Genomic DNA, 26,883 nt, shown 5'->3' on the forward strand with positions numbered 1-26,883 from the left:
AATTTCTTTCCAAAAATGTAATTTTAAAAAATACTGTTTTGGCTATTTTGAAGAATCTAAAATAGATTCTTCCAAACTTTTTTGGTCTCTGCATGATTCCATTTGTGTTATTTCATAGTTTTGATGTATTTACTATTATTCTAAAATGAAGAAAATAGTAAAAATAAATTAAGTGTGTCCAAACTGTCTGGTACTGTATATATAGCATGATGTATGTTATCATATGATATATGTTAGCATGAAGACACTTACTTAAAATTGTGTCTGTAAGTGAAGTTTCTAGTAAATAAGAAATTAACTGCAGGACACAAGCTTTTGGATGCAGTAATGGTACAGGGTCACCGAGGCAATGCTAATGTCCCCTCATAGCTAAATTCACAGACTAGCCTAAAATGCACTGAATTAACAATATTTTCAGAGCTGTGTAAGACCATGCTTGGCTTTTCTGAGGGGTGCAAACACACAACCTTCCATTGTGTTTAATTCATTTAATATTATGACCTGTCTGAATTAATTGGCAATCCTGGCAAGGACATTACACCTGGATCTTCTAAATCTAGCTCTATCATAAGACTCAATTGGCTTTAGATAAGACTCGATTAACCTTACGGACAGCCAACTCCTTCAGACCCCATATATGTCTTTGGGGCTGTGTGTCGGGGGTAGTATTTTTAGATATGACTCATCTCCAAGTGTAGTGTAAACATAATCTTTATGAGCATACTTGTTAAAAATGTTCACTGTGTGTTATCTGTGACATAATACACAGTGAACATTTTATTATGCAATAATAAAAAAAAAAATAATAATAATAATAAACAAGCTATTATTAATGGTCAAATGTATAATTGTTCCATATTAGTAGTTAACATACAATGCTTACGGATCTGTATTGTAGCAGATTTTTTAAACTGTTTATAACAGGGAAGTTTTAATTTAAGAACTATGAAATGCCATTTTCAAGAATAGAGCAGCACTGCCTTACTGGGAATCAAGACCATGTCCATCAGATTCCGCTCTAACGTCTGCTTGTCGCATACAGCCTACATGGCCAAGCAAGGGAAGAGCAATTTGGCACATCTTCTTCTAAAATAGCTAACTGTGGGATGGCGGCGTAGCTAGCATGGGAGAGTGAGGCCACATCAATCCGCTCCCTCATGAGTGGAGTTACCATGTGATATCAATAATACACTAAACCAGCCTCAATGTTCTACTTTTTTTGTGGAGAACAGCATATTTTGATTGGTTACTAGGTTACTGATGGATAGCACAAGGTAGCTTCACCCTTGATACAGATCACGAAGACTCATACTCCCACTGCTGCAGAGACAGCACAGTGCTAATCATGTTAGCACACCCAGCACAGTAGTTAGAGATAGCTATCAATCTGTGTCACTTTGGCATTCTTTATGTTTTCATACCTGCCTTTTTGCCTTTTGGGTGCCAATGTAGCATAATGCTAAAGAGCAGGTCTTGTAACTGATAGGTTGCCTGGTCAATTCCCCTACTGGGGCGCTGCTGCTGTACCCTTGGGCAAGGTACTTAACCCAGAATTGCCTCAGTAAATATCCAGCTGTATAAATGTATAAAAAATTGTAACGTATGTAAGTTGCTCTGGAAAAGTGCATCTGCTAAATGACAATAATGTAATGTAATGTCAAAGTTTTGACCAGTTTGGAAGCAATGGTGCCATTCGTGCAGACAAGATCTAAGTTTTGCAGTGATATTGGTTCTCTTATCTTTGGGGAATTAAAAGATATTTGTTCAGTTGTTCCACAGCTTGTAAGCTATAAAACAGGACTTTCAAAAACTCACTGTCTGTCAGTCAGCGTTACCAGCAGTGAGTGTAAAAACGCAGCTGCTGGTGTCAGAAACAGGAGAAACCGTTGTTTTTAAAAGTCCCTTGGGCTTTTTGGCATGTTCCCCTAATGTAAAGATGGCTGCTTGTAAGAATTGCTGTACCTCCATCCCACATGTTGCTCATTCATCATTTAAAGACTGTTTTTGTTAAATCTGACAGTTAACATCTAATATAACACACTTTTGGTGACAAATTTTTAAAATTATGGTATGGATGGCCTGTGGTCTCCCTGGCATCATATTATCATATTAGTTTGAAAACATGTTTTAATGATTCATACAGCCTTGCGTTGATATTGCTCGAGTTAGAGTAGAGGTGTGATGGATTTTGTATATGAGCACACTCTCTTTTAACGTCCACCTGCACATATTATGTATTGTATTTTTTTTCTTCTGTTTACATTTAGGGGATATGTTTAAAACAATTTTTTGCTTTAAAAGTTACCGTCCATGAAGATATAGAGTTTGAAGAGTCAGTGGAAAGCCTAGTGGTGACAGGAATCATGCCTGTAGCACGACCTCATCGATTGAGTGAACGCAAGCATGAATGCCAAGAGTTTCAACTTGTTGTCTAATCATTTGATATGTTGATGGAAGAGGCTTCAGATGCAAAGAAATTCCTATGTTGTCCATCATTAAACTGTTTCAGTTAAATTACATATTATTTATTGTGAAGGAGAACCTTCACTTTTCCTTCAAAACTGTTTGTTCATTGTTTAATTGTCAATTTGTTAAATCTCTAAGGGTTGTTGTCTTTCCATTTTCAAGCTTGGCAGTAACTGAGTTTGGTGGCAGTGTGGCATAGTGGTAAGGCACAGGGCTCATAACTGAAAGGCTGCAGTTCGATTCCCCACTGGGACACTGCTGCTGTACCCTTGGGCAAGGTAATTAACCCAGAATTGCCTCAGCTAATAGCCATCTGAATAAATGGGTAAGATAATTGTAACTCATGTAAGTTGCTCTGGATAAGAGCGTCTGCTAAATGCCAATAATGTAATGTCATTTGAACAGGTCACTTAAGTGCAATTTTCTTTGTCTGTGTAAGCCAGCCATTGATTTGCCTCACTTGCCAGTTAACACCTGTTAAATACAGGTATGTGGCTGCAGAGCAAGAGGAGACTGAATTGGCTTGGCTGGGTGCTCAGACTGGTTCCTGTTGTTTGTTGGGTTTTGAAAATAAATTACTGTTTTTTGAATATTTGCTCTTTCTGTTCATGTTTTTTTGTGAAAGTGTCAGCCAGCTTCTCCAGGTTTTATATTTTGTTTTTCGTTACCGCTGCTGCTTTTGTTCCTTTATGTATGTTACTGGTTAGAGAGGTACTTACTGAACAAAAAAGAGGCTATGTATTTCATAACTTCATAAATCATTTTTTATTTTGACGCCAATTTACAATCTGCATTTTATGTGTTGACTTTATGAGTTGGAAATGTTCCTGTAAGGCCAGAGCATAGCTGGAGGAGCAAGGAGCAGACAGACTCGGAGGTGCTAATCCTGTCAAAAGATTTGGTTGCACCAATCCGTGTTTGTAAAATGGCACAGATTGTTCTACGTTCTGAGGAAATGCACATCAGTTAATGTTAGCCTGCTGCATATTAATAGCTCCTCGGACTTCTGCTCGACCTGACTGAGCTCTATAAAGCAGCGTTTAGTGAAAGTCTCATGCACAAGTCCCCTTTATGTGCGGGGAACGTCAAGGCCGTGCCCTTCCGCGGCTAAAACAACTTTCTCTTGGGCTGCTGCCACTTCTAATCTAATTGGCTTTGCAGCTTCCTCTGTGCGAAGAGGGCACAGGGATTGGCGGGGGTGAGTGATGTCAGGCTCTCATAGATGGTTTGATTAATAGTGGAAGACACTAAATTTAGCCCCCCATGTGAGCGCATCCATCAGATATCTGAAAGGACAGCCCAGTTAAACGGGGTCATAGCTTGTAGAGGGGAGGGGGGGAGGGGGTGGGGGGCTGGGGTAGATGTGGTGGTTGGGGTAGTGGAAAGGGGGAGTTGTCTGCTCAGCTGCCAAGGGCGGGAAGCTAGATTGTATCAATCCCTGGTTTTGGGGTGCAAATTCCAGATACGTATTTTTAGTGCATTTAAGGAATCTTTAGGGGTTGGTGTTTTTTGTTCGCAGTTCTGGTTCATTGGATCACCCCGCAAAGAAGCCCCTCCCCATCGGCGGCCAGCAGCTGAGCGGGGGTGCGCCGAACCCCCTGCTCCTGACCCCAGCCAGCCTCCAGCTCGCCCAGCTTCAGGCCCAGCTCACGCTCCACAGGCTGAAGCTGGCCCAGACGGCCGTCGGCACCAACACCGCAGCGGCCGCCACCGTTCTGAACCAGGTGCTGTCCAATGTGGCCATGTCCCAGCCCTTCTTCAACCAGCTGAGGACCTCCAGCATGGTCACCACGGGCGGGGCCCAGCTGGGGCCCGGGTTCCCCCCCAGGCCTCTGGCCTTCCCTGCGCAGGCCCCCGCTCTTGGGACATTGGTCGGGGGTGGGTTTGGCTGCGGGGGGGCCCCCCAGAACCCGAACCCCGGAGGGGTGAGGCTGAACTGTTACGGCGGTGGGTCCCCTCAGCCGCCCAGCCAGCACGCCCCAGAGTACAGGAAGAAGGCGGGCATGGCGGGCGGCACGACGTTCCCCTCTGACACTGACAGGCGCATGCAGTTCGGCTTTGCAAGCGGGGCGCCCAAAAGTGTCGAGGGGCTGCACGTGCCTGTCGGTGCCCAGACGGAGGCTGGGAGCCAGGCCGGGTTCCAAAGAGACTACTTTGGGGTGGACGGGCAGGGTCAGAACCTTGGTGCATTCCCTCCGGCGGCCACCCACAAGGAGCAGCAGTGGCAAAACCCTGCCGGGTTCCCCCATGCGGGGCAGCTGGACGTCCCCTCCAGCGCAGGCGGCACCTGGGCGACAGTGCGCCAGCCGCCGTTCCATGCGAGGGGTGAGCTCTATAACCCGGAGGAACCCACTGCAGATCCCAAATTTAACCCCGCCGGGGGGTCAGCCTACAGCACCGGAGTCCAGGGGTTTGAGGGTTATCAGCAGGTCCAGCCAGGGGACGAAGCCCTTTCGGGGGGCCCGCTGACCCTGCAGCCCCACCAGCTAAATGACTTCCATGCTGTGACCCCGTCACACCTGCCACACCAGTGCTCCATCTGTGAGAAGAAGGTGTACAACCTCAAGGTGGGTTTGGTTCTGCCTCCTGGATCGCTATTAGGGAAGCATTCGGTCACCTCCTGCAACACACTTCCTTCACTGTCCTTTTGTACCCTTTGCACTAAGAGATAACAGGAAATGTTACATATATACTTATTAACTAATGCATTTCAGTATTGGTGCCATTGTAGGTTGGCTGAAAAGCTGTACTTTTTATAATCTTTAAAAAGTTGGATGGATATTGGTTTCATGGATGTCAAGTATTAATATTATTAAAAACCAAGATTTTTTTTTTAAAAAATATGGAGCTCCTTTTGATGACCTTCAACTGCTCAACTGTGTTTGTTATGTATTTCGCATCATTTGTAGTTTCTTCAGACAGGTTATGTACTCCTCTAATTTATAGAGACTCATAAGTTCATTGTAAATTCACTTATGGTTCTGATTAAATTGTAGTCTTACTTGAAGGTTTACTTGAAATACAACATTCCCTGTGCACTACTTTTCTGGCGATCATTGTTGGGAAACCTTCGAAAACCCTGTCTAGACTTTGCACGATAACGATATTGTCACGGTCTGACATGAACCAGATTCCACTCCTTTAGAATGTGTGTGGAGCCGTTGTCTCTTTAACTATGCAGTGGTCAGGACAGTACGGCATGCATAGGGGAAGCCATTTGTGTCTGAGTCGACCAGGTTACCTTCTCTGACCCAGAGACCCAGAGCTGTCTGTGTCCCTTTGCAGGACTGGGATCAGCATGTGAAGGGGAAACTCCACTTGCAGAACCGCGCGCTCTACGCCGAGGGGTGAGTTAAAGCAACAGCGAAATCAATTACACCCCAGCCCGGGGCTGAATCCAACATCCTGCCTCCAACAGCTGTCCGAGTCAAAAATCCTTTCTGCTTGGTCAACCGATCATAACGGCTGACCGGTGCAGCGCAAATCAACGGCTTGACACTGCCTCGCCACCTTGATTGTGAAGAACTTCAGGCTGCGATAATCCACCGCAGACAGGTTTCCCTTAATTTGACCGCGCATTTGTCTTGATCTAGTCCTATTGGGAAATCAATTACGTGCAGGTCTTACCTTGTGCTTTCTTGCTGTTGTAGATATCGTCTTAACTGCAACAATTTCTCGCTATAACTGCTTGCTAAAGAACTTGTACATGGCAGTTTTATGCGTAGAATAAATACCGATACTCAGGACACTGGCGTTTTATTTTATACGTATGCACCATCTAGAGACTTAGCAGCCGGAATCTGAGCTGTCACGGGATATATCCAGAGTGTGCTTTGACTTGGACTCTAAAACTCGCCTTGTCTCTCGTTTTAGCCCGACGGTTGGATCCACTCTCTTTCCAGCGTCTGCTGAAGGATGTCTGAACTCCACGTTAACTAACTCCATGGCTTATTCTTCTGCCAGCAATCAAGGTAAATTGCAGCCTATCCTTTCAAATGTGTTTCGCACACTTGCATTTGAAAACGTTGTATCGAGGGGACGCCTTGTTATTTTTAGAATCGAAGAGCTGTATTTTTTCTTATAGTGCAGGTTAGAGCTGATCATACACGGCGCAACTACTTTGATACATTTGTTGTTGAGCACTCATAATCAATTAATAATTTATGCAAACGTATTTTACAACATTTTTCCATTTTTTTCCATGCTTCAGTATTTCATGTGCTCAAACTGTAAAAACTGTCTTTTTGTTTTTTTTTCCTTTGGCATTTATCAGACAATATAGACTATTATTTATTTCAGATTACAAACTGATTAACTGAAAAATATCTGAGCTCAGATTAAGTGACATTTCACAGATTTGTTAGTATTCTGAACAAATTAATTGTTTCTAGTGGATATTCTGCAGCCTTCTCACAATAAAAGCCCATACTATATTTGCACCAAGCGTCATTTAAAAATAAATAAATAAATAAATAAATTTACGTTTCAATTATTCTTAAGCATGAATGTCTGACTGATTTTTTTTTTTTAAATATTCTTAATAATTACTACTTACTCCTAATACTTTTTCTATTTATCTTAATACTTAGAAAAGGCTGCCCAATTAATGTGACCAGTGGCCTCTACAAAGTTGAGTTAAAAATCCTCGGTATGTCCTACTGGACACAAATAGTTTCATAGCACTGTCATTTTGAAATCATCATGACGACGTATGAAATGGCATGAAAATTCTGGCCTGGGATGCCATGACATTTTTTCTCTGTTCTTCAGAAATATCCTCTGGAAACAACTCCACATATTTACATGCTGCACCAATGACGGCACACCCCTTGTCAGGACCTGGATTTACTTTGACAGGATCAAAGGTCAGTAAATTATAAATTAACACTGCTGGAAAGTAGAATGTCTTTGCAGGGTAAATTAATAAAAATGAGTAAGCAATCAATCAATATTTCAGACTGAGAGCTCACAGTAGTTTCACAATATTGTGTAAAGGTTGGATTTAAATTTTTTTTTTAATTATTTAAACTAGTATTGACGCTCGTCCTTGAAAAACATTTTATGAACACTCTCACTTGCCTCCACCCACTTCTGGGTCTGACAAATGGGGGTGGGGGGAGGTCCTATAAAATTATTACAAGTCTTTTCCTGTACAAAAAGACATATATTCTACTGTAAATTTCAGGTTTTATAGTAGTAGTAAATATTTTACATTGATAATGATTAGAAAATAGAGGGAAATACAGTGATGTTATGGGCTAGTTGAGCCTTTCCCTTTACCTGGATTGTCCTGAATTTAGTGATTTTTCTCCATAGACACAATGATATGAGGGGTTACATTGAAGTTTGATTTTTATTACTCATGCTGAATATTTATGATCAAGTCAGCATTAATTAAGCTCTCTATAGGATGTAGATGGGGGACACTGTGTTTTTAAAACTAATCGTGTGAGAATTGAGTGTGAAGTAGACAAATTCAAGGGGAAAGTTCTGCTAAGTCAAAGGTGTCATTTGAAGGAGACAATAGGTGTAGTTTCCTTGTCATGACAAGGGTTAGCGAACAGCCCCTTTTGATGGAGGCAGGCAGTGCACGCTGTGTGTGTGTGTGGCGTATGAAGCATGTGACGCTGCTGGGGTCATCACGTGATTCGCGCTACGCAACTGCATCAGAGGCCCGTCGCTCTGAAAACTTGCCGGTGGAGGTCCTTGGCAAAGACAAAATGGCAGCTGTGGAAAGACATGCACGTGTACACTGGATGAGAATGAGATGTGGAAAATGTGCGTACAAAGTGGAAAAAAACACACATGCTAGCAGAGAAACGGGAGCCTTCCAGCATTAAGTGTTGGGGTTGGGCGGGATATTGGACACACCGATCGACAAAATCCGCCGTCAAGATGGACCCTTAAAGGGCCACATATGCGTGCTAGTTTTTTGTTCTGACCCACGTCCCTACATTTGCATTAGTTAGCTATGCCCATCTACACCTATGACATAATTACAAGGCAAAACATAATGAGCAATGGGGCATCTTGAACAATGATTTATTATTATTAATAATAATAATAATAATAATAATAATAATAATAATTCATTGTTTTTAAAAAAAATAAATTGTGCAGTTTGAGCTGAATTAGTAATTAATGTTGGTGCAGAAACAATTATGCACAAAGCCCTGCAGAAACTGTGTCTGACAAGATCACAGAGCCTCTGACTGGCCACCTAGTCCAGCTGTGTGACTGCAAACATGGTAGTAACAGAAAAAGGAAGTGATCGTCTACAGTAACAGAGGACAGTGACAGTGGCCTCTTAGATGTGCAAACTGTATTGTTGGGGTAAAGTTTAGCTTCAGATTGAGTGACGCACATCGTCAATGGGTCAATGGGTTCTGTGAAACATTTCTCAGCAAAAATGCAAGAACTTCTTAACCAGAATGGCCACCTGTACAGTGCTGTTTTTAAAAAGAAACATTTTTCTTTGGAAAAAGCAAAGACAAATGATGCGTAAGCACTTTAAAGAAAATCATTTGGGCCTAGGCTTCTGCACAGGGGAGTCGCCCCTGCATAAAAATGTGTGTGTATGCCTGTGTGTATGAGTCAGTCTACCTGTGGTATTGGTATGCAAATGTATGTGTGTGCACACAAGCAGACATGTACGTGTGATGTAATATCTTGCTTAGCAACTGCCATAAACTTGAAAGGGCAGCTTTTATAACTGAGAACCATGTCTCATTTCTTCCCCCAAATATCACAGCCCTGTGTCTTGTGGTCTTAACCATGTGTGCATATATTTATAAATGCTATGGTTGTAGCTCCTGAAATGAGGCCGGGGAGCGTTTGATGTAGAATGAAGGAAGACGCTCATGGAAAACCTGTATGAATCCCGATGACTCCCTGTTATTTACGAGTCCTTTCATCGAGAAGCCGCTAACGCTATGTACATGAGCTAATGTTAGCCGCAGTAAACGCCCACCTGCCCTTCCAACAGATTTTCCTTTTATTGCAGGTTTACTGCACAATGTCAGTGTTGCATGAACTCGTATGGCCTGAGCCAAAGCTTGAGGCTTGCTGCATGTGGTGTAGTTTCATTTCAAAGCATGGTGGTTTTGACTGTATTTCCCTGATATTTAAAGCATAATTCTTCAATGTTGCTAAGTATTGCATATATCCATCTGCAGAAAATGTCATAGCCATTCCAGAATTATTTTTCTCATTTAATCTTAATTTATAAAAAAAAGTTTGTTTGCGTGAACGAACACAAACTTGTCCTATAAAACATTGCCAACTACGTGTAAGTCAGATGTAAAATTTGGATTAGTGTTAACTGCCTTTTAGATAATTAAACAAGACCTACCTCGACCTCGTTTGTTGAATCTGCGGGAGACTTTGCAGTAGGGGAGTTGAGTTTCAGCGTCAGGGTTAGGTAACTTTATCTGCAGATACCCGCCCCCCTCATCGATGGGGCATCTGTTGGCAGCCCACACCTTGCTGTCCCCCGATGGGTATTCTACATTGAGTAAACAAACAGGAATGTGTCTGTCGGGGCCAGGTGGCGGTTATCACGCACAAACGTGGGCGTGAGACCTTTTGTCACAGATAAAAGACCCTCCCCCCTCCACGAAAAATAAGGCCATGTGCGAAAAGCTCTTCCCTTTAGTGACAACTCATTTTGGCTAGTTTTATTGCTAGGTCCTGCCTCTGAAGCTGGGCTTTTTGTTTTTATTACATTACATTTTTGTCATTTAGCAGAAGCTTTTATCCAGATCCAGATTACAACTTTATCCATTTATACAGCTGGATATTTATGGAGGTAATTGTGGGTTAAGTACCTTAACCAAAGGAACAACAGTGCTCCAGCTGGGAGTTGAACCAGTAACCTTTTAGTCACCAGTCCTACTCCTTACCATTATGTTACACTGCCATCCTAGGCTTTTGTACCCAGGCACCCTGATGAGAGCTCCTACAGCCACAACAGATAGGGGTAGAGTGCAGTGTTGCACCTATGGCATTTTATCGTCATCTGATTTCAAGTCAATAGTCAACCATTTTTTTCCAAAGAGTACATTTTAGGGTTTACTGTAGACCCTGGAAGCGCTCCTGATATATTTGATCATTTTATTTTTGGTTTTGCTTTTTTTTAACTGTTTTTCCCCATATATTATTTCCATAGATTTGCTGATGGTTATATCATGTGGATGAGCAGCAATAGGTAACACATCCAAACTGTATAATGATCAATGGATCTGTACATCACCTGATTTGAATTGATGCATGAGAAGGACACACACTTTGTGCATTTAAGTGTTCATTTGCAGTGGTTCCATTTCAAAGACGAAAAGTGCAGTGAGAATTTTAGGCACACATTTGACATGTATTTCCCAGTTTTAGTGTCCCTACTTTTCTGGTGTTTTGAATTAAAGGGTCAATAAATCATCTTTAATAGTCACTACTGTTTTTTTATGTAAACATGTCATATGTTTGTGGTGTGTACGATGCAGATTGCATTTGGCAGCCTTGACATTTGTGTCACCTCTCGTAACGGCCGTGCACAGCGCCGTTACAGTTTTAACAGCCAGAGTGTCACAAAGCCACCAACAGTGACAGCTTCCCCTTTGCACCCCTGTTCCTTCACATCAGTGGAGGTTTTGTTTCCAAGTCACATGTCATCTGTAGGTCTAAGTGCCCACACGGTTCTTTGCACTATGTGACTGGCCATGATCAGTCCAGTGGAGTTTTGTCCTCAATATTTTCAGCAACCCCACGACCAACAGGGAAATACATTTTAGGCTTTTTGGAACCATCAAAGCTTTCAAACAGCAATGCTCCTCTTGTCAGGCAAACAGGTTGAACCTTCTTCCATTATATTTCAGGGACATAAACAGGCTTTAGCGGTCTATTTCTGTAGTGGTCTGCACAGGCAAGCCTGGAGTGACCTCTCCCCCAGCATGCTCTGTGTGTGACTTTACTCTGGTATGGAGCTGGTAATAGAATTATCACTTTTATATCTGAAACCACTAATGTTGCGCCACAAGCCAAAAGCAATGAAACAGGGCTCTTACACCCCGACAGCCAAGCTTTGGAGGATTACTGCCGAGTTCAGGACCCTTCCCACAGTAGCACAGTGGCACAGTAGCTAATATTTACCCGTACATAGTTTTATTCAATTTTATTTTGGTTTTTTGTTTTGTTTCATAAGATTTAATGAGTCCTACTTGACATAATCAGAGATTGTACATTTTAGACTGAGCATTACATGGGAAGCCATATGAATTTTATTTGGGTACTACAGTACTTTATGAGTGTGTACAAATGCACTAAAAAGCAGAGTGCACAGACACTGAAGTCCTGGCCAAGTGGCTATGTTGTCAAATTTAATGGATGCACAGATTAAAGTTTGATTCAGTTCAATTTCATTACCTGACCCCAGTCTACAGCTGTGCCAAATCCTTAACTTTACTGACTCCTGGGCTGAATCAAAACCACAAATTATCTTGCAATATGGCACCATTTACAACAAACTGACTTCCCTTAAGATGGCGTTTGATTGAATCCCAATCACTTTAGTATCTTTATTATCATATGGTGCCAGGACATTGGGAGTGTCGTTTTTCTGTTGTTTCATAATTTGTTTGAATTGCACCTTCTGTTAAAATGACTTGGCTCTTTAGATTGAATCCAAGAGTTAGTGCTGTTTAGTATTATGTGGTATTATGCATAGTATGATGTATGGTTAGAAAATGATAGCCATAAACAATTACACTTACATAGGCAATACGGTTTTAATCAGAATGTAAGTAAAGGAAAGATATGCCAAATTAATCTCAACTCAATTCAAATTGCATGTTAATTTTATTTCCCAATTATTTCACTCAGGCCTTTGGTACATTTAAAAATGATCACTTCACGCTTACCACATAAGGCTCTGAAAGTGTCCACAAGGCAAAGCTTGAACACTACAATGTTTTAATGAGCTTTATGTCAAGGCCAGGCTACAGGTACAGTACCCAGGGCTGGTGTGACCTCCTTCTTCTCCCTGTACAGTAGAGACTGTAAAACCATGGAGAGTACTTGTTTCTGCTCAGAAATTCCAGTGAAAACACTGACCCAGCATGCTGACCTTAAGCAGTTCAGGAACTGGATTGTCTCCACAGATGGCCTTGTCCATCAGGCCATTCGGAGACTCCCGTGCACCCTCTGCTTTATATGACGGATTGTCCACTGGAATTACACGACCAGTCGTGTGAGCCTGTTGGATAAGGAATTCTTATGTGTTTTAGGCCAAATATAACCTAGGTGCTTGTCCAGCCTGAAAATCCACATTTGATGGGGGTGGAAGAGGTTTATAGAGGCATAAAAATAGGAGACATAGTAATATTAGTATAGGTATAGTAGTAAATATTTTCTTGACACCTGCCAATGCCTGTCTATTAAGATGTCAGGCCAACCTATGCTGAGAAGAACTGTGGCTTCTTCTGTAAGGTAGTGTTCTGTGTCGTGTTTTTATCTGTTTGTTTAATTTTGGTTTGTGAATATTTCTTTCTACATTCATTCTGAGCCATTCTACAGGCGTTACAATACATTCAGAGATTGCACTGTAAATTCTTGCAAATTCAAAATATGAATTTGATCAGAATCTGAACCCTGACTGAGTACAGAAAATAGAAAAAAAAATGTGGTCCAGTTTCAGAGTGACCACTGTATGCGAAGACCCCCCTCCATCCAGCCCCTGGTCAGCTGTCATGTAGTGGGGGGACATTTTTACTGTCGCGCAGCGTTGGGGTATAGATTTTCATGGCTCGGCGCAATGGGGGTCGGGCCACAGAGCAACAGGGGGCTCTATACTTGGCAATCCAAGGGGATTAGGGACAAAAGAGGACATGGACGTCTGCCGATATATCAGATGACATGTCTTTTAAATCCAAAAGAGAGAACCCTCATTATCACTGTCATTGCCCTTTTTTACAGACGCCTGTGCGTAGCAGTGGAATCACAGTGGTTTATGTGTGTTGCAATAGATCATGTCAGTGTCAGACAGATGCAGTGTAATGTATATTGCCATTTTTGACAGTGGCCATTCATTGTGCCAGTAGACCACCAAGAAGTATGAAGTGAAAACTATTGCCACGCCACAGCACACGCACAGAGATATCCTTTTACTGCCTACAGTACAGCCTCGCAATGCGATTTGTGCTTAAGTTGTGAAATTTCATATCCACTTCAGCAAATAGAAGGGTCATTTATTCAGTGCTGGGTTTTAATATAAGTAGTGTCAATGCAGAAGCAAAATTCATTAATTTAGCACTTGAGTTTCTAAGAAGTACAATACACACAAGTGGAAGTTTTTAAAAGTTTTATTCTCTCAGTCCAATCTCATCAGATTCCTCTCATTTCAATCCAACTATTCGGTTGTTACACATGATATGGGGTGGGTTTTGGACCCTAAAGGAAAAGCCCTGAGCATACATGTGGTTTGCTAAGAGGTTTTGGTTTTAGAACTGGACTGGACAAGAACTGGCCAGACAAGAAATCACACCAGTGATCTAATACAGAACAGATGCCAAGTTTGATGTCCCGTGATTGTTTATTCGTTGTGTTTCTTGGTGTTGATTTCAGATAAAATAAGTAAACGTGAAAAGTGCTTGGTCTTTCATATTGCATTTATATTGGAAGTGTGCATTTTGTCCAGTTCATCAATGAAGTACCTCTTTTCCTCTTTGTTTCATTTAATAAACTGCTCAAATGATATTTGTATGCTGTCTGGTGCCTGTCAGCCCCTCACTGCACCCCCCTCACCTCTGTCACATACAGTTTAGATTTATGCTAGGAGCATGTGGAAAGTAATATAACACATTAAAAAGAAATATAAAAGCACAATTTGAAGGGGTTATGGAAGTGTGAGCCTCTATGTTGTTATCCATCGATTCTTTGTTTATCAGCTGATTTCTGAGTAGTGTGGCAACTTACTGTTCAGCAAAAATGAATATGGTATTTACATTAGAATTTGTAAATATGAAGCTATATATGTAAGTGGTTTTGAGTTGATTCACTGTTCTGTTTTTGGCTACAAGGTACTTTTGTCCTGTATCCATTGATTCTTTGTTTATCAACTGAATGGCGTGGCTACTTACTATTCTGCAAAATGAATACTGAATTTATGCCGGAATTTGTAAATATAGAATTGTATGTAATTGGTTTTGCATCCATTCTCTGTTCTGTCTTTGCTGACGAGGCACGGTTTCTGCTCTAGTTTCCCCCAAGGAAGACCAGCCCCGGCCGAGTCGTCCACATCTGCAATCTCCCAGAGGGTAGCTGCACCGAGAATGATGTCATCAACCTGGGCCTTCCGTTTGGCAAAGTCACCAATTATATCCTCATGCGATCTACGCACCAGGTGCAGTGTCCCTCGCAACAAGATTCCATCATTGAAACTGTCTTTCACTAAGGGGGAAAAAGTAGATTGGGAGTTGAGTAGGAGGAGCTAAAAGTGAATGGAAGCTGAGTGGGAGGGGCTCAAAGTGGTAGGAAGTTGCGTGGGAGGGGCTGAAAGTAGATGAGCCTTTTAAGTGGGAGGGGCTAAAGTAGGTGGGGCGTTGATTGGGAGGAGATAGAAGTGGATAAAAAGTTGAGTGGATGGAGCCAAAAGTGGTTGGCAAGTTGAGTGGGAGGAGCTGAAAGTAGATGAGACATTATGTGGAAGGGCCTTAAAGTAGATGGGGAGCTGAGTGGGAGGAACTAAAAGTGTGAGGAATCAATGCAGTTAGTCAGGGGAGTGATTAAACAAACTGAATATGGACCTTTGTCTTTATTTTTCTTTGATAGAAAGTTGAGTTAAATTAATTGTGATTATATTACCAAATCTCTTTCTTTTCATTTATTTTATTTCTTTATTTGATAGACACCCTGGTCCCTAAGGGCTTAAAAGACTAATATGGCTTGATGTTTTAAATTTATATCAGAGATGATGTCTTTGAATGTCGTTTGCTGGACTTAATTGAAGATAAATTGGGCCAGCATTATCAGAAACTCTTTTAAAGCATTGGGTTCATTTCTTAATGTGTTTTGACAACAGGCTTTCCTGGAAATGGCCTATGTTGAGGCAGCCCAGGCTATGGTGCAATACTACCAGCTGAAACCGGCCACAATAAATGAGCAGAAGCTTTTGATCCGAATGTCAAAGCGGTACAAGGAGTTACAGCTGAAGGTACTGTGAATTTGCTCTTTCATTTAACTGTATGCTAATATGATCGTATTCTGTGATTTAAATACCTTCAAGCAACCCCCATTGTTTATTTTTATCTATCCAGAAACCAGGGAAGGATGTGGAGTCTATTATCCAAGATATTAATTCTCAGAGGGAAAGACATGAGAAGCAGGAGATTGACTGGTGAGAACTCTTTTTTGCTCTCTTTGGAAATATCAGTGTCTCATGAAACTCCCTTAATAAGTTCTGCAAACAATTTTCTAATTTACTGTTCATTTTAACAATGTGAACAAATTATTGTATTCTTGGAAATTATTTTGAGATCTCTCTTACAAGAGATTTTAATCTCAGTGAGACTAATCTGGTTAAGCAAAGGTTAAATAAATATTTTTGGTCAGTTAAAATATTTTGGTCAGTTTTTCTTAGCCAGCTTTAAAGAATCTTCGAAAGATTGACAAGATCTAAATCAAAAACAGTAGGGTTCTCAGCAGGAAACATACGGCCCTGTGCCATTTAGGCGAGACACTTCACCGTGGTGATGACTGGAACGTGACATCGGCTTGGTGTGCTGATGCAGTATTTTGCCAGGGGTTGGTGTCGCTTTTCAGTTTCAGGTCAGCACTAAGATAGTGATGCATGTGTTTGGTGGCAGTGACAGTGTGGTGTAGTGCTATGGAGCAGGGCTCGTAACCGAATGGTTGCTGATTTGATTTCCCACTGGGACACTGCTGCTGTACCCTTGGGCAAGGTACTTAACCCAGAATCGCCTCAGTAAATATCCAGCTGTATGAATGGATAACATGTAAAAATAATATATAACTGTAACAAATGTAAGTTACTCTGGGTAGGAGTGTCTGCTACATGACAAACACCTGATACCACCAGTATTTGATTCTTATTTTATGTGTAGTATTGTGATATATTTTGGATTCTGTGTTCTAATGACTTGTATCCTAGTATACTTAGCTTCTGTCAGATTGCACAGGTTTACTTGTAGTTGGGCTTGAATAGTGTTATGATCACACTCACTGGTCTGGGAGTGTTGTTAGCTTGGTCTCACACTGTTGCTTGTTTAAATCGAATGGATACACTTATGTTCTATAGTGCTGGAGAGTGTGTCTGCTAAATGAATGTGAGGTAGTGTAATATGTAATGTAATGATTGGGTACCCACAGCTACCCGCCGGACCGCCCCAGGTCCCGGAGCCCCGTGAGCCGATCCCTGAGCCCGCGGTCCCACAGCCCAAGCTTCACCTCCTGCAGCTCCGCCCACAGCCCCTCAGGGCCCTGCCGGGGCGAGTGGAGCAACAGCCAGGGCGGCCGCCGCTGCTCCTGGGACTGGTCCTCCCACATGCGCCGGGGGGCGGAGGAGGAGCGGGACGAGCCCTGCTGGAGGAACGGGGATGAGGACAGGCCAAATGGGAGGCTCCTGGCGGACTGGCGCAAGCCCTACTTCAAGCCGGCCGACAGGATGAGCCCCCGGCCGGTGGAGGAGAGGGGGAGCAGGGACAGGTACCCCAGGGGCAGCCCTCAGGGCCCGCCCTTCCCACCGTACAGAGGCAAAGAGGAGGAGTTTTACAAGAAGGAGGCGGCCTACAAGTCTGACAAGCCTCCGCGGCAGGCCTACCCACGGCGCGAGGTGAGGGCAAAGAGGAGGGATGTGCCAGAGCGCCACAGGTCCCGACACTCGGAGTCAGAGACGCTGGAAGATTCTGCAGCCGCGAAGACCCCCGAGGACAGGAAACAGGCGTCCCCAGCAAGAGGGACGAGCAAGAAACTCACCAGGAAACAGGAAAAGGAGGTTGGAGGATCAGAAAACAATGTATGCAATTTGAGGTTCTAACTCACTTTTCTGCTAAAATTTAGTCCTGTGTGGCAGGATGTTTTCTTTTTCTTCTGTGGAGAATCTTTGGATAAACGGCCCCCTTGTAGTAAAGAACCTGTTAGTAGCTAGTAGGGTACCCTTTGTACTGAAGAGAATTTTGTTTACAGTGTAACTTCGAGAGGAGCTTGTAGTGAGACCTCCACACACTGAAGGAAATTTTTTATTTATGCGGTATCTGTCTGACAAGATATCTGTCTGGTGTTGCAAAACCTCCCTGCAGATATCACAGTTCTCATTCAAGTTCATATCATCAAGTCCCTGGACAATTCCCATGCTTGTGATTAAATAGCGCATGGCTTTACAGCGTTCTTTGTCTGATCCATCAGAGACAAGCACAGGGATTATGACACCCCATTTAGAACTTGCACACAGGATGAACAAGATAACAATAACAATTAGCAAACATGAATTCTGTGAGTAATAGGAAATATAATTCAGTGAGTATTAAGAAATATAATTCATTGTTTTAATGTAAATCCTGTACAAGATTTTTGCTGCCAGATAGTTTCTCTGTGATTGGCTGCTGTTATTAAGAGGCTGATCCAGGATGTGTTGAACAGGTACTAGTGAGACTAGATGCAGCATTTAAATAGGTTTTTGGCAAATCACAGGTGTTTGTGGAGAGTCTTTATGGTATTTATCTGTTTCAGGAAGAAGAGGTTGAGGAGAATCGGTCAAAAGAGAAGTCAGGATCTCCTCAGAGTTCGTGTGAAAACGTGGAGGCAGCTGAGGCTGAGGTGGGCAATACTACTCAGCTACTGTACATGCACAACTTTTGTTTTTGTGCCCAAGCTAAGGAAAATGTTGACTAAATCACAGGGAAAGCAACTTTCCAAAATGACTTGGTAGTTGGCAGTTTTTTCTCTCTTTTTCCGCTTAATGTCTGTCTCACTGCCTCAACCCCTACAGGTGTACAGGAGTGCTGAAGTAAGACAAATCAACCCCTTCAATGTACTCACACGCAGGGAGTATTTCTCACACTACAAGTCCCATGGTGCCCCACAGTGAAGTGGGAGCCAATTAGAGCATAGGCTCTACTCTAATGACATCACTTGCATGTGCCTGTGTGGTGAGAGGAAAAGATCCTGCCAGCTGACCCAGCCACCCCCCCCCCCCCCCCCCCCAGCTTAACAAAGCCGATTTGTTAACTTGCTGTGGGCCCCCAGTTATTGTTGTCTGATTGGCTGGAATCAAACCTGGGCTGTGGGGCACACCCCGCAAATGAAACGAGCACCTTGTTGACTGAGCCACTTGGGAATCCCAGTGGTTTGGCAGTTAGGATAGACTTTACATTAATAAGGTGGCAGATCAATCTTGGAGGGTTTTTATTCATTGAAAAGCACTTCTTTTCCTTCATGATGGCCTTCCCAAATCTTTGAAAAAATATAACATGCAATCAGGAAAGAATTGTGATCCGATGTGATCTGATACATTTAAATGGTTTGTTCGTTGTGGGTTCAAGCACAATTCAAAGCATCAGTGATCATCAGGATCATGTTGACCATTGTAAGAGTCTGATTTGTTTATCTGTGATTCATGTAAAAATGCCATGGTAAACACCCATATATGTGTAATCCTTGAGAGTCCTTTTTTTGCATTTTTTGGAATCATTTAAGGTGTCCATTCGAGGGCAATCTTTGGGAGCCTCTCACGCTTGCACCATTTTCTGGCATTATATGTTAAACTCTGTGTTCTTTGCTCACCAGGGAGATGACTGGGAGAGCGGGGAGGACACGGAGGGGGAGATCTGGTACCCAGGAAACATGGAGGAGCTGGTGACAGTGGACGAGGTGGGTGAGGAAGAGGACTCCATCATCGAGCCTGACCTCCCGGACCACCAGGAAGAGGCTCCCGTCAAAAACGAGGCCGGGGAGGCCTCATGGGCAGAGGCCTGTCAGGGTTCGGAGAGGGAAGACGTCCAGGAGCAGGAGGCGGCCCGGGAGGAGGGCCCCGGGTTCGCGACCCCTCTGCAGGAGAAAGCCGACAGCGCTCCGCCTGAAATCGGCCCTGGAGGCCCGCCCACCTCAACTGTCACTGAGCGGCAGGACACCTCCGACCTCAGTGCCTTTCCCAGCCCGGCATTCCAGGCGGTATTTGACGAGGCGTGTGCCTGCATGGGGGTGGACACGCCCCTTGCCCCGGCACCACAGGATGCCCTAGCCAATCACAGAGACGCGTGCCAGGATGGTAGGCCCTCGGACATCCTCAGTGACTGTGAAACTGGAGGGCCGCTGCTGATTGCTGACACGGTCACTAGCGACACTCAGCACAAGGGTGAGCCCTCGGGGGAAACGCCAAGGAAAGGTATATTCTCATTTATTTACATTAGATTGATTTCATTTACATTACATTATGTTTTCGAAATTATCATCAGACGTGTTTGATGTCAGCAGCAATGTGGTAGGGAATAGGGCTCATAACTGACAGGTTGCCTGTTCAGTTCCCACTGGGGCACTGCTGTTGTACCCTTGGACAAGGTACTTAACCTGCAATTGCATCAGTAAATATCCAGCTGTATAAATGATAAAATTGTAAGTTGCTCTGAATGAACGCATTTGCTAAATGACTGTAGTGTAATGCATGTAACGTGTAGCTCACACAGACTGCTTTCACACTGATCTATGACCACTAAACAGTTATCTCTGCATATGAGTATTATATTCATCAAAATTCATTTACCCCCACCCTAGATCCAATCAACATTTGTCGCTAACTTTGACAATTAAATGCACTTGTTAAATGCACTTTTTTTCAGTAAACTTGTTTACAGTAATTTTGATGAATGCTGAAAAGTGACATTTGTACTTTTTGGATTGAGGATTCAGTCCTTCTCCCTGTGTATTTCACTGGTTAAAACCATCAGGGAAATATGATAGTACTGCTGAAGTCTTATTTAGAGCTACTAAAATATTGCCTTCATTGTTCCCCTGTAGACGTTCACAGTACTTCACTAAGAGAGTCCCCCCGGCAGCAGGACTTTGAAGTGACCACAGCTGGCTCCCCGCTATGGGAGCAGGAGAAAGTCCTCGGTGAGCACAGCATCCCGCTTGGTGAGTATCTGCACTTTCTGCTGACCTTATTAATTTCTCCCGCATCATTAAAAAAGGTGTTTTTTTCTGAAAAATTATACTTTCTTCATTCAGCTGCTACTTTCCATTCATACATCCATGGGAGCTTAAAATAATATTTAAACCTCTCTGGAACAACTTAATAAATGTCTGAAAATGAATGAGACCCAGGGAAAGGGTCCTCCCTCCCACTAGATTTACTAATTATACTTAATGAGCACGCACCAACTAAATGGCCTTTACACAGTAGATTCATAATGCTTGAGTGTACCTGGGTTTCTTTGTATTTGTTCAGCTGCTTATTTTTAGGCAAGAACCCAAGATGCTCTTTAAAACCATTTCAAATGAAACTATAAATTTGTGTTAAATGAGAACACACTGTCCCGGTACACTTAGCAAGGTGTGAAAGGGGCCCCTGGGAATTGTATTTTTAGATCAGGCATGCCTGGCATGACACACGGCACAGGGCTGTCCTCATGTTATGTAAGTGTTGATTTCATATTACTACAGTTAGGACAGATACATAATCGTCTGCCACCCCCCAAGATGATTGTCTGGCGTCTTTTGTGACGTAGCTGTTGTGCCCTTTGTAACACTAAGAAGGTTGTTGCTGCATTTCAAAACCAGGTGTTTTCATTTCTTATCAGTCTTGACATACATGTTCAGCTAAGGTAACACCTCTCAGGGCCATGACAGAAGTTAAAATATGCATATTTATTTCAGACATTTAAATGGAAGATAAAACCATAGTCATTCTGTTGACAGATTTTCAGCTCTGTCAACAGAATGTGCTCAGTACTTCCCATGTCTGTGAGGTCTTTGACTCCACCCCCTCATGAATATTCAAAATGTAATGAATCAGAACCCTTGTAGAGGCAGTGACAGCGATGTGTGGTCAGTGAATAGTGCATCTGATATGACCATTCATGTATTCATTTTTGACGCCCAGCCATCAGCTAACCCAGTTGGAAAGTATGAATTGGGTCATAAAGGAGTGAATGGTCTTCCTCTCATAGTCCAATTGCTGAAATAGATTGGTCCAGTTGATATTCAGTTAACCCATAAATTGGTTTGTTTATTCTTTTTAAAATAAATATTGATCTCTACCCTTCACTGTAAGAGCCGCTGTTTAGTATGAGTTTTTTTTTAAATAAAAGCCTCTGCTGATGTGTTCAGGGGTGGAGTTCATCGTGCCCAGGAGTGGCTTTTACTGCAAGCTGTGTGGCCTGTTCTACACCAGCGAGGAGAAGGCCAAGATCGCCCACTGCAGGAGCACTGTACACTACAGAAACCTGCAGGTGAGCCCACGCTAGCCCACCCTGCACATAATATTCACTCAATGTTTCTGCCATATCAGAACAACTGCAGAACATTTGCGCCTTAACTTTTAATGAAGATAATTACACTACTTTCAAGAAGATATTATGTTTGCTATACTTACAGCATTTTTTGTTTTGTTTTGTTCTCGATACAGAAGTAAAGTGTTGTGTGGGCTCCTACCAAAGTGTTAGCACTAGCGTATAGCCAACAGAAATAAAACTTAAAAAAACTGAGTTATGTCAGCACTTGTTACCCTATCCTGATACAAAGCACGAGATGGAGAGGTCAGTCACTAACCCGTTCGCCGAGATGGGGTATGTAATAACAGCTCTTGGCTCCCACTCTTCAGTCCATTACCCTCCAGACAAAAAGTGTTAGCGCAGGCGTATGGCCCCGAAGTCCAGCCAATATCACCAAGAGGCCAGGCAATATCACAGGTCTTAATTTGTGCCAATTTCTGGAAAACAAAGGAAAAAATAGTCTAGCAAGACAGTCAAGATAAGTGTGTGAGGACATGTAATCTCTGAAGTGAGTTTGTCTGATGAGTGAGACGGACAGTGGGTGTTGCCCTACAGTCTAAGAATGCACCCCCCCGGGCCCAAGACGTTGGGGGGGGGGGGGGGCGTTGGGGGTGTTCAGCTCGCTCTGCAGATTGCAGGCTTCCCCCCAGATCTCCTGGAGGAGCTGGGGCATGGTGTCCGGGGTCGGGGCGGGGCCCTGCGCGTTCTCAGTTGGATTATGTTCCTCATTAGTGCCCCCAGCCGCAGTATTTCTCTGGTGAAACTCTGAGCGCGTCTGGAAGCTGTGCGGACGAAAAGGCTCTCTGACATTTGACGGGACTGCATTCCAGAGCAAAAAAACTCAAAAACAGTTGCGCTGTCTGTCAAAACCGGGGCCAGACCTCTCTCTGGAACAGCATGTTCCTCATTACAGCCCGACGATGGAGGGGGTGGGAGGAGGCCTTCCCTTCCACGTCCCGTGAGGAGAGTGGCCAGCCATGGTTGTTTGTGTTAAGCAAGGCTTTTGGGGAAATGGCCTCTGTCCATACGCGACTCAACGCCAAAAGGCCTTAACACACAGGAAGCACCTGCCCCTCTCAGCACATTCCACATACTTCAATTTCAGTTTGGTGATTTTTTGTGTCAAACAAATCTTTGGCACCAGAATATCATATTTAAGTGGAAAAATAAGTTAATGTATGCTTTCATGATCCATTCCATTAAACCTCAGACTCCGTGAGTGATTGAGTGTTGTAATGATCATTTTTTTACTAAATGATTAAAAATCTGGTTCACTAGCATTCATTTGTATTATTACCCATCTTGATAAATAGAGGTTGATTCATGATTCATGAAAGGGTTGTGAATCTCATCCCTTCAACAGCCTTTAACTGTTCTCCCTTTCCCCCTTTACTGTAATCTTAGGGGTCACTCCTGAACACCCCATGTACTTCATTCAGATGATTTAGTCTTTCAGTCACTCTTCCCTCTTTATATTCATTATATTATCACATCTTTGTACCTTGCCTTTTGCAATTTCTCTTCTTGGTTTCTGTAATTCTGTCCTCATTGTCTTTTAAGTTTTTGTGGCTAACACAATAACTATCACCATCACTATTACTGCTACTACAACAACTACAAACAACTGCTTTCACCACCACCTTCCAAGACACCAACCATTGCTATTGTGATAGGAATCATAATGATGAGCTGTGTGGCTTGTTCCTTTTCCCATGTCTAATGCCATTCATTCAATCTGTCTGCAGAAGTATCTGTCCCAGCTAGCAGAAGACAGCTCGCCCTCCCAGAGCTTACACACAGAACCTTCATGTGCCGAGTAGCCTAGGCCCCACCCCACGCTTCCGGAGGGGTGAGGACACCCAGCTCAGGATGGACCGGGATGTCACAGGATGTCACAGGTCCACAGGCCCAGGAAGCAGTGGAGTTCTGCTGAAGCCAAGGGAGAAAAGAAATGAACTGGATATTCAGTGAATTAAAAGTAAACAGGGATTTTAATTACAAGTCTTGAAACAAGGTTAGAAGAATAGTAAACCTGGTTAGTATAACCTTGCTCAGCGCTCCAGTCAGTTTCATATTGCGTTTTAATGAAAGCCAAATGCTAGCTCTGTGTCAGATGAACTCTGTGTCAGTCACAATCCATTTACTTTCCTTGTCTCCAGAGCAGTGGGGATGTTAACAGGCTTTGCCAGAGGTGCTGTAGAGTTTGAGAAGAAACGAGGGGTGTACAGCTCAGGATCAAGTACCCAATTTGTATTTATTTATATTCTGTGTACATTATGTATTGATGGGCTTTAACAGAAAACCTCCCAAAACCTATATTTCAAGCCAGTTTAACACTCGAAGGGAGAAACATCCAGACTGAGACTACTGAGAATTTCAGAGAGTAGTGGCTTAGCTAATTAACTCACTACTGCTACTGCTTTATTTTTTCTGATGGCATCTACTCCTAACAGTAATGCTAATCTTTGTTTCTGAAAATGGACAGACCTCAAAAATCTCCAACAAGCATCATCATGGATGTGATTCTTTGGTCATCTGTCCATTCATAATGAAATCTTTGTAAAGAACAAATGACTGACTCAGCACATTTTGTGATGCTCCATTCTGGCCTCTGAATCCTAGGTCTCCTTATATACTCACATTTTGGGATAATCATCAGAAAAAAAATGAAAAATAAATAAATAATTGATTTGTTCTCCCTACTGATGACAATTTTCATTCACATGCTTTTTCCTGAATAGTGAACATCTAGCTATACATGTGTATCTCATAAATATGTTAAGTCATACTTGGTTCCTACAACCTCCATTTCACTCACAGCTTGTAAGAGTGGTATGAATTAGACTCACTGTCTCAGCCAGGCTATTCTTTTGCTTAAATCAGATGTAGTAATCAGCTGGCTTCACTGGCTCTGTGGAATTAGACATGGAATCTGAATAACCAGGTAACACAGGAGCTGTTAGCACCAGAGTGCTAAGCTTTGGCTTTCATACCCCATAATCATATAGAGGAAGTGTCCTTAGATGGTCAGTTTACATGGCTAACCAGCAGGTCTCCAGATCTGCTAACGGGTAATATAATGAACTGTGATAGATAGCGAAAGGCTTTTTTTTTGTGTCAAAGTTTGTTGGTTTTCTAATCTTATTGTTCATGAACAAGTGCCACCATAACAAGGTCAGACATTTAGGCAATACTGACAAATAAAATCCTGATACAGTGCTGTAAACTGTAGAGATACTTGAACTGGACCATGTGTGCTTGTTATTTATTGTAGACTTTTAATGAAAAATGGTATTTAATTATTTGTGTAGCAAGACAGTGGAAAGGGGTCATGAACACTGGATCTTGATATCTTTTTTCTGTTTTATATACTGTGAATACTGTTGCACCCACTTTTAAGATGGGCTTAAGGTTCATCCTTGAACTTTTTAAGGGGTATTCAGAAATACTTATTTAAATAAACATTTTGACAAAAGTAAACTGCCATCTGCTTGTTTTATTGTACTTGTGTGTAGGGCACATCAAGCTGTTTGGTAGAAGAAAAATGGTCGAAACTAATACATGCCAAAACTGATGAATACTTCAACCTCAACTTCAATAAAATGTAAACGTCAACCATTCAACATGCCATCCCTTCCACCACTATTTCTATTTTTAAGACTCTAGATGGTGTAAAGACCACCTCATACTTTAGAGTGGCGGTGTTCACTCCTAGTCCTGAGGATTCACAGTTCGGAAGGTTGTAAAGAAGCTTTTTGGCACATGAGCCAACAGGCGATCCAAGTAATTAAAGACCTGAGGTGACAACCATGTGGATATCCAGTAGACAGCACTTGTTTAGGCTGTTGATTTCTTGCAAACTTATGAACGACACTTTTGTAGAAAATGATCATTACTTAACAGTTTTACGATGAGACAGTAGTTTTGTTGACTACAGCGGAAGGTTTTCAGGTGAATTTTGACTGACTGGAGATATTATTCAGAATGAACGGACACAATGAACTAAACCAAACAAAAGTCTGTGAATTTTTTGGGAGTGCTGTCAAGAAATGTGAAAAAACGTGGAAGAGAATCAGGAAAAAACACGATCAAAGCTGCACTTTCAGTCATTTTTATTTGACAGTCAAAAAGAGCAGACAGCGGCAAATCAAGAACACTGCATGAATGGAAACGGAAAGCACTCCCTCTTGTGGTGTAATTTGGATACTACTGATTGGCCTTGTACTTCTGACGTACAGCAGTAACTTTACCGTTGTAATTTTCTGTGAGTCAGTCTTAAGTAAAAAAAAAAAAAAACAGTTTTAACAACTTTTATTTTAACAATATTTATTTATTTATGTCTTCGTTTTTTAAGAGGGAATATAGTTATGGTTAAAAACGCTTGCACTTTAAATGGTAAATGTTCTGGACGTTGTTTATTACATGGATTTAAGTTTATTAATACCACTGACACTTAAGGACTCTGACTAATTTAATGATTGATTATTAAACAGTGTACTTTATTGTGTAATGTAATTGTGTCTAAATAGTGTGTAACTTAATGCATATATAGCCCGTCTGTCAGAACTTGACAAAGGTATTTAAAATGGGCCGACCTAAATGTGATATTTGGTAACCTCTGAAATATTTGCTTTAATCCTTTACCTCATAATGTAAAAATATTGCGGATACAAAAAAAAGAGCTTTTAAAATATATATTTGACTATGCAAAGCTCTCCCAATGTCTACCTACGTTCCATCGTAGAACGTCTAGAACATTCTATTAATAACTTTTATGATTTTACTTTTAAGACGATTGTGACCAATATTTGAAACTAATGGATGGCATTCACAAATGTCACTAGTCACGCTATACTCCTGTGATCCATAGATTAACATCAAATTCTAAACAAATCACTATGGAAACAAGGCATACATTGTGTATTGA

The 26,883-nt window shown here is 42.3% G+C and overlaps 1 protein-coding gene across 1 annotated transcript in view; it reads left to right on the forward strand.

Moving 5' to 3' along the window:
• Positions 1–23,776, forward strand: part of rbm20 (RNA binding motif protein 20) — a 55,702-nt gene extending 31,926 nt beyond the window's left edge. The window contains exons 2-14 of the mRNA XM_036548296.1: positions 3,986–5,033; positions 5,752–5,813; positions 6,340–6,437; positions 7,237–7,331; positions 14,711–14,854; positions 15,533–15,664; positions 15,768–15,847; positions 16,840–17,485; positions 18,199–18,285; positions 19,255–19,852; positions 20,482–20,598; positions 21,793–21,914; positions 23,702–23,776. Coding sequence (XP_036404189.1) covers positions 3,986–5,033; positions 5,752–5,813; positions 6,340–6,437; positions 7,237–7,331; positions 14,711–14,854; positions 15,533–15,664; positions 15,768–15,847; positions 16,840–17,485; positions 18,199–18,285; positions 19,255–19,852; positions 20,482–20,598; positions 21,793–21,914; positions 23,702–23,776 — 3,304 coding nt within the window. The remainder of the gene's footprint in view (positions 1–3,985; positions 5,034–5,751; positions 5,814–6,339; positions 6,438–7,236; positions 7,332–14,710; positions 14,855–15,532; positions 15,665–15,767; positions 15,848–16,839; positions 17,486–18,198; positions 18,286–19,254; positions 19,853–20,481; positions 20,599–21,792; positions 21,915–23,701) is intronic.
• The last annotated feature ends 3,107 nt before the right edge of the window (positions 23,777–26,883 follow it).

Source organism: Megalops cyprinoides, chromosome 1 (assembly GCF_013368585.1).
Source record: "Megalops cyprinoides isolate fMegCyp1 chromosome 1, fMegCyp1.pri, whole genome shotgun sequence".
Classification (NCBI taxonomy): Eukaryota; Metazoa; Chordata; class Actinopteri; order Elopiformes; family Megalopidae; genus Megalops; species Megalops cyprinoides.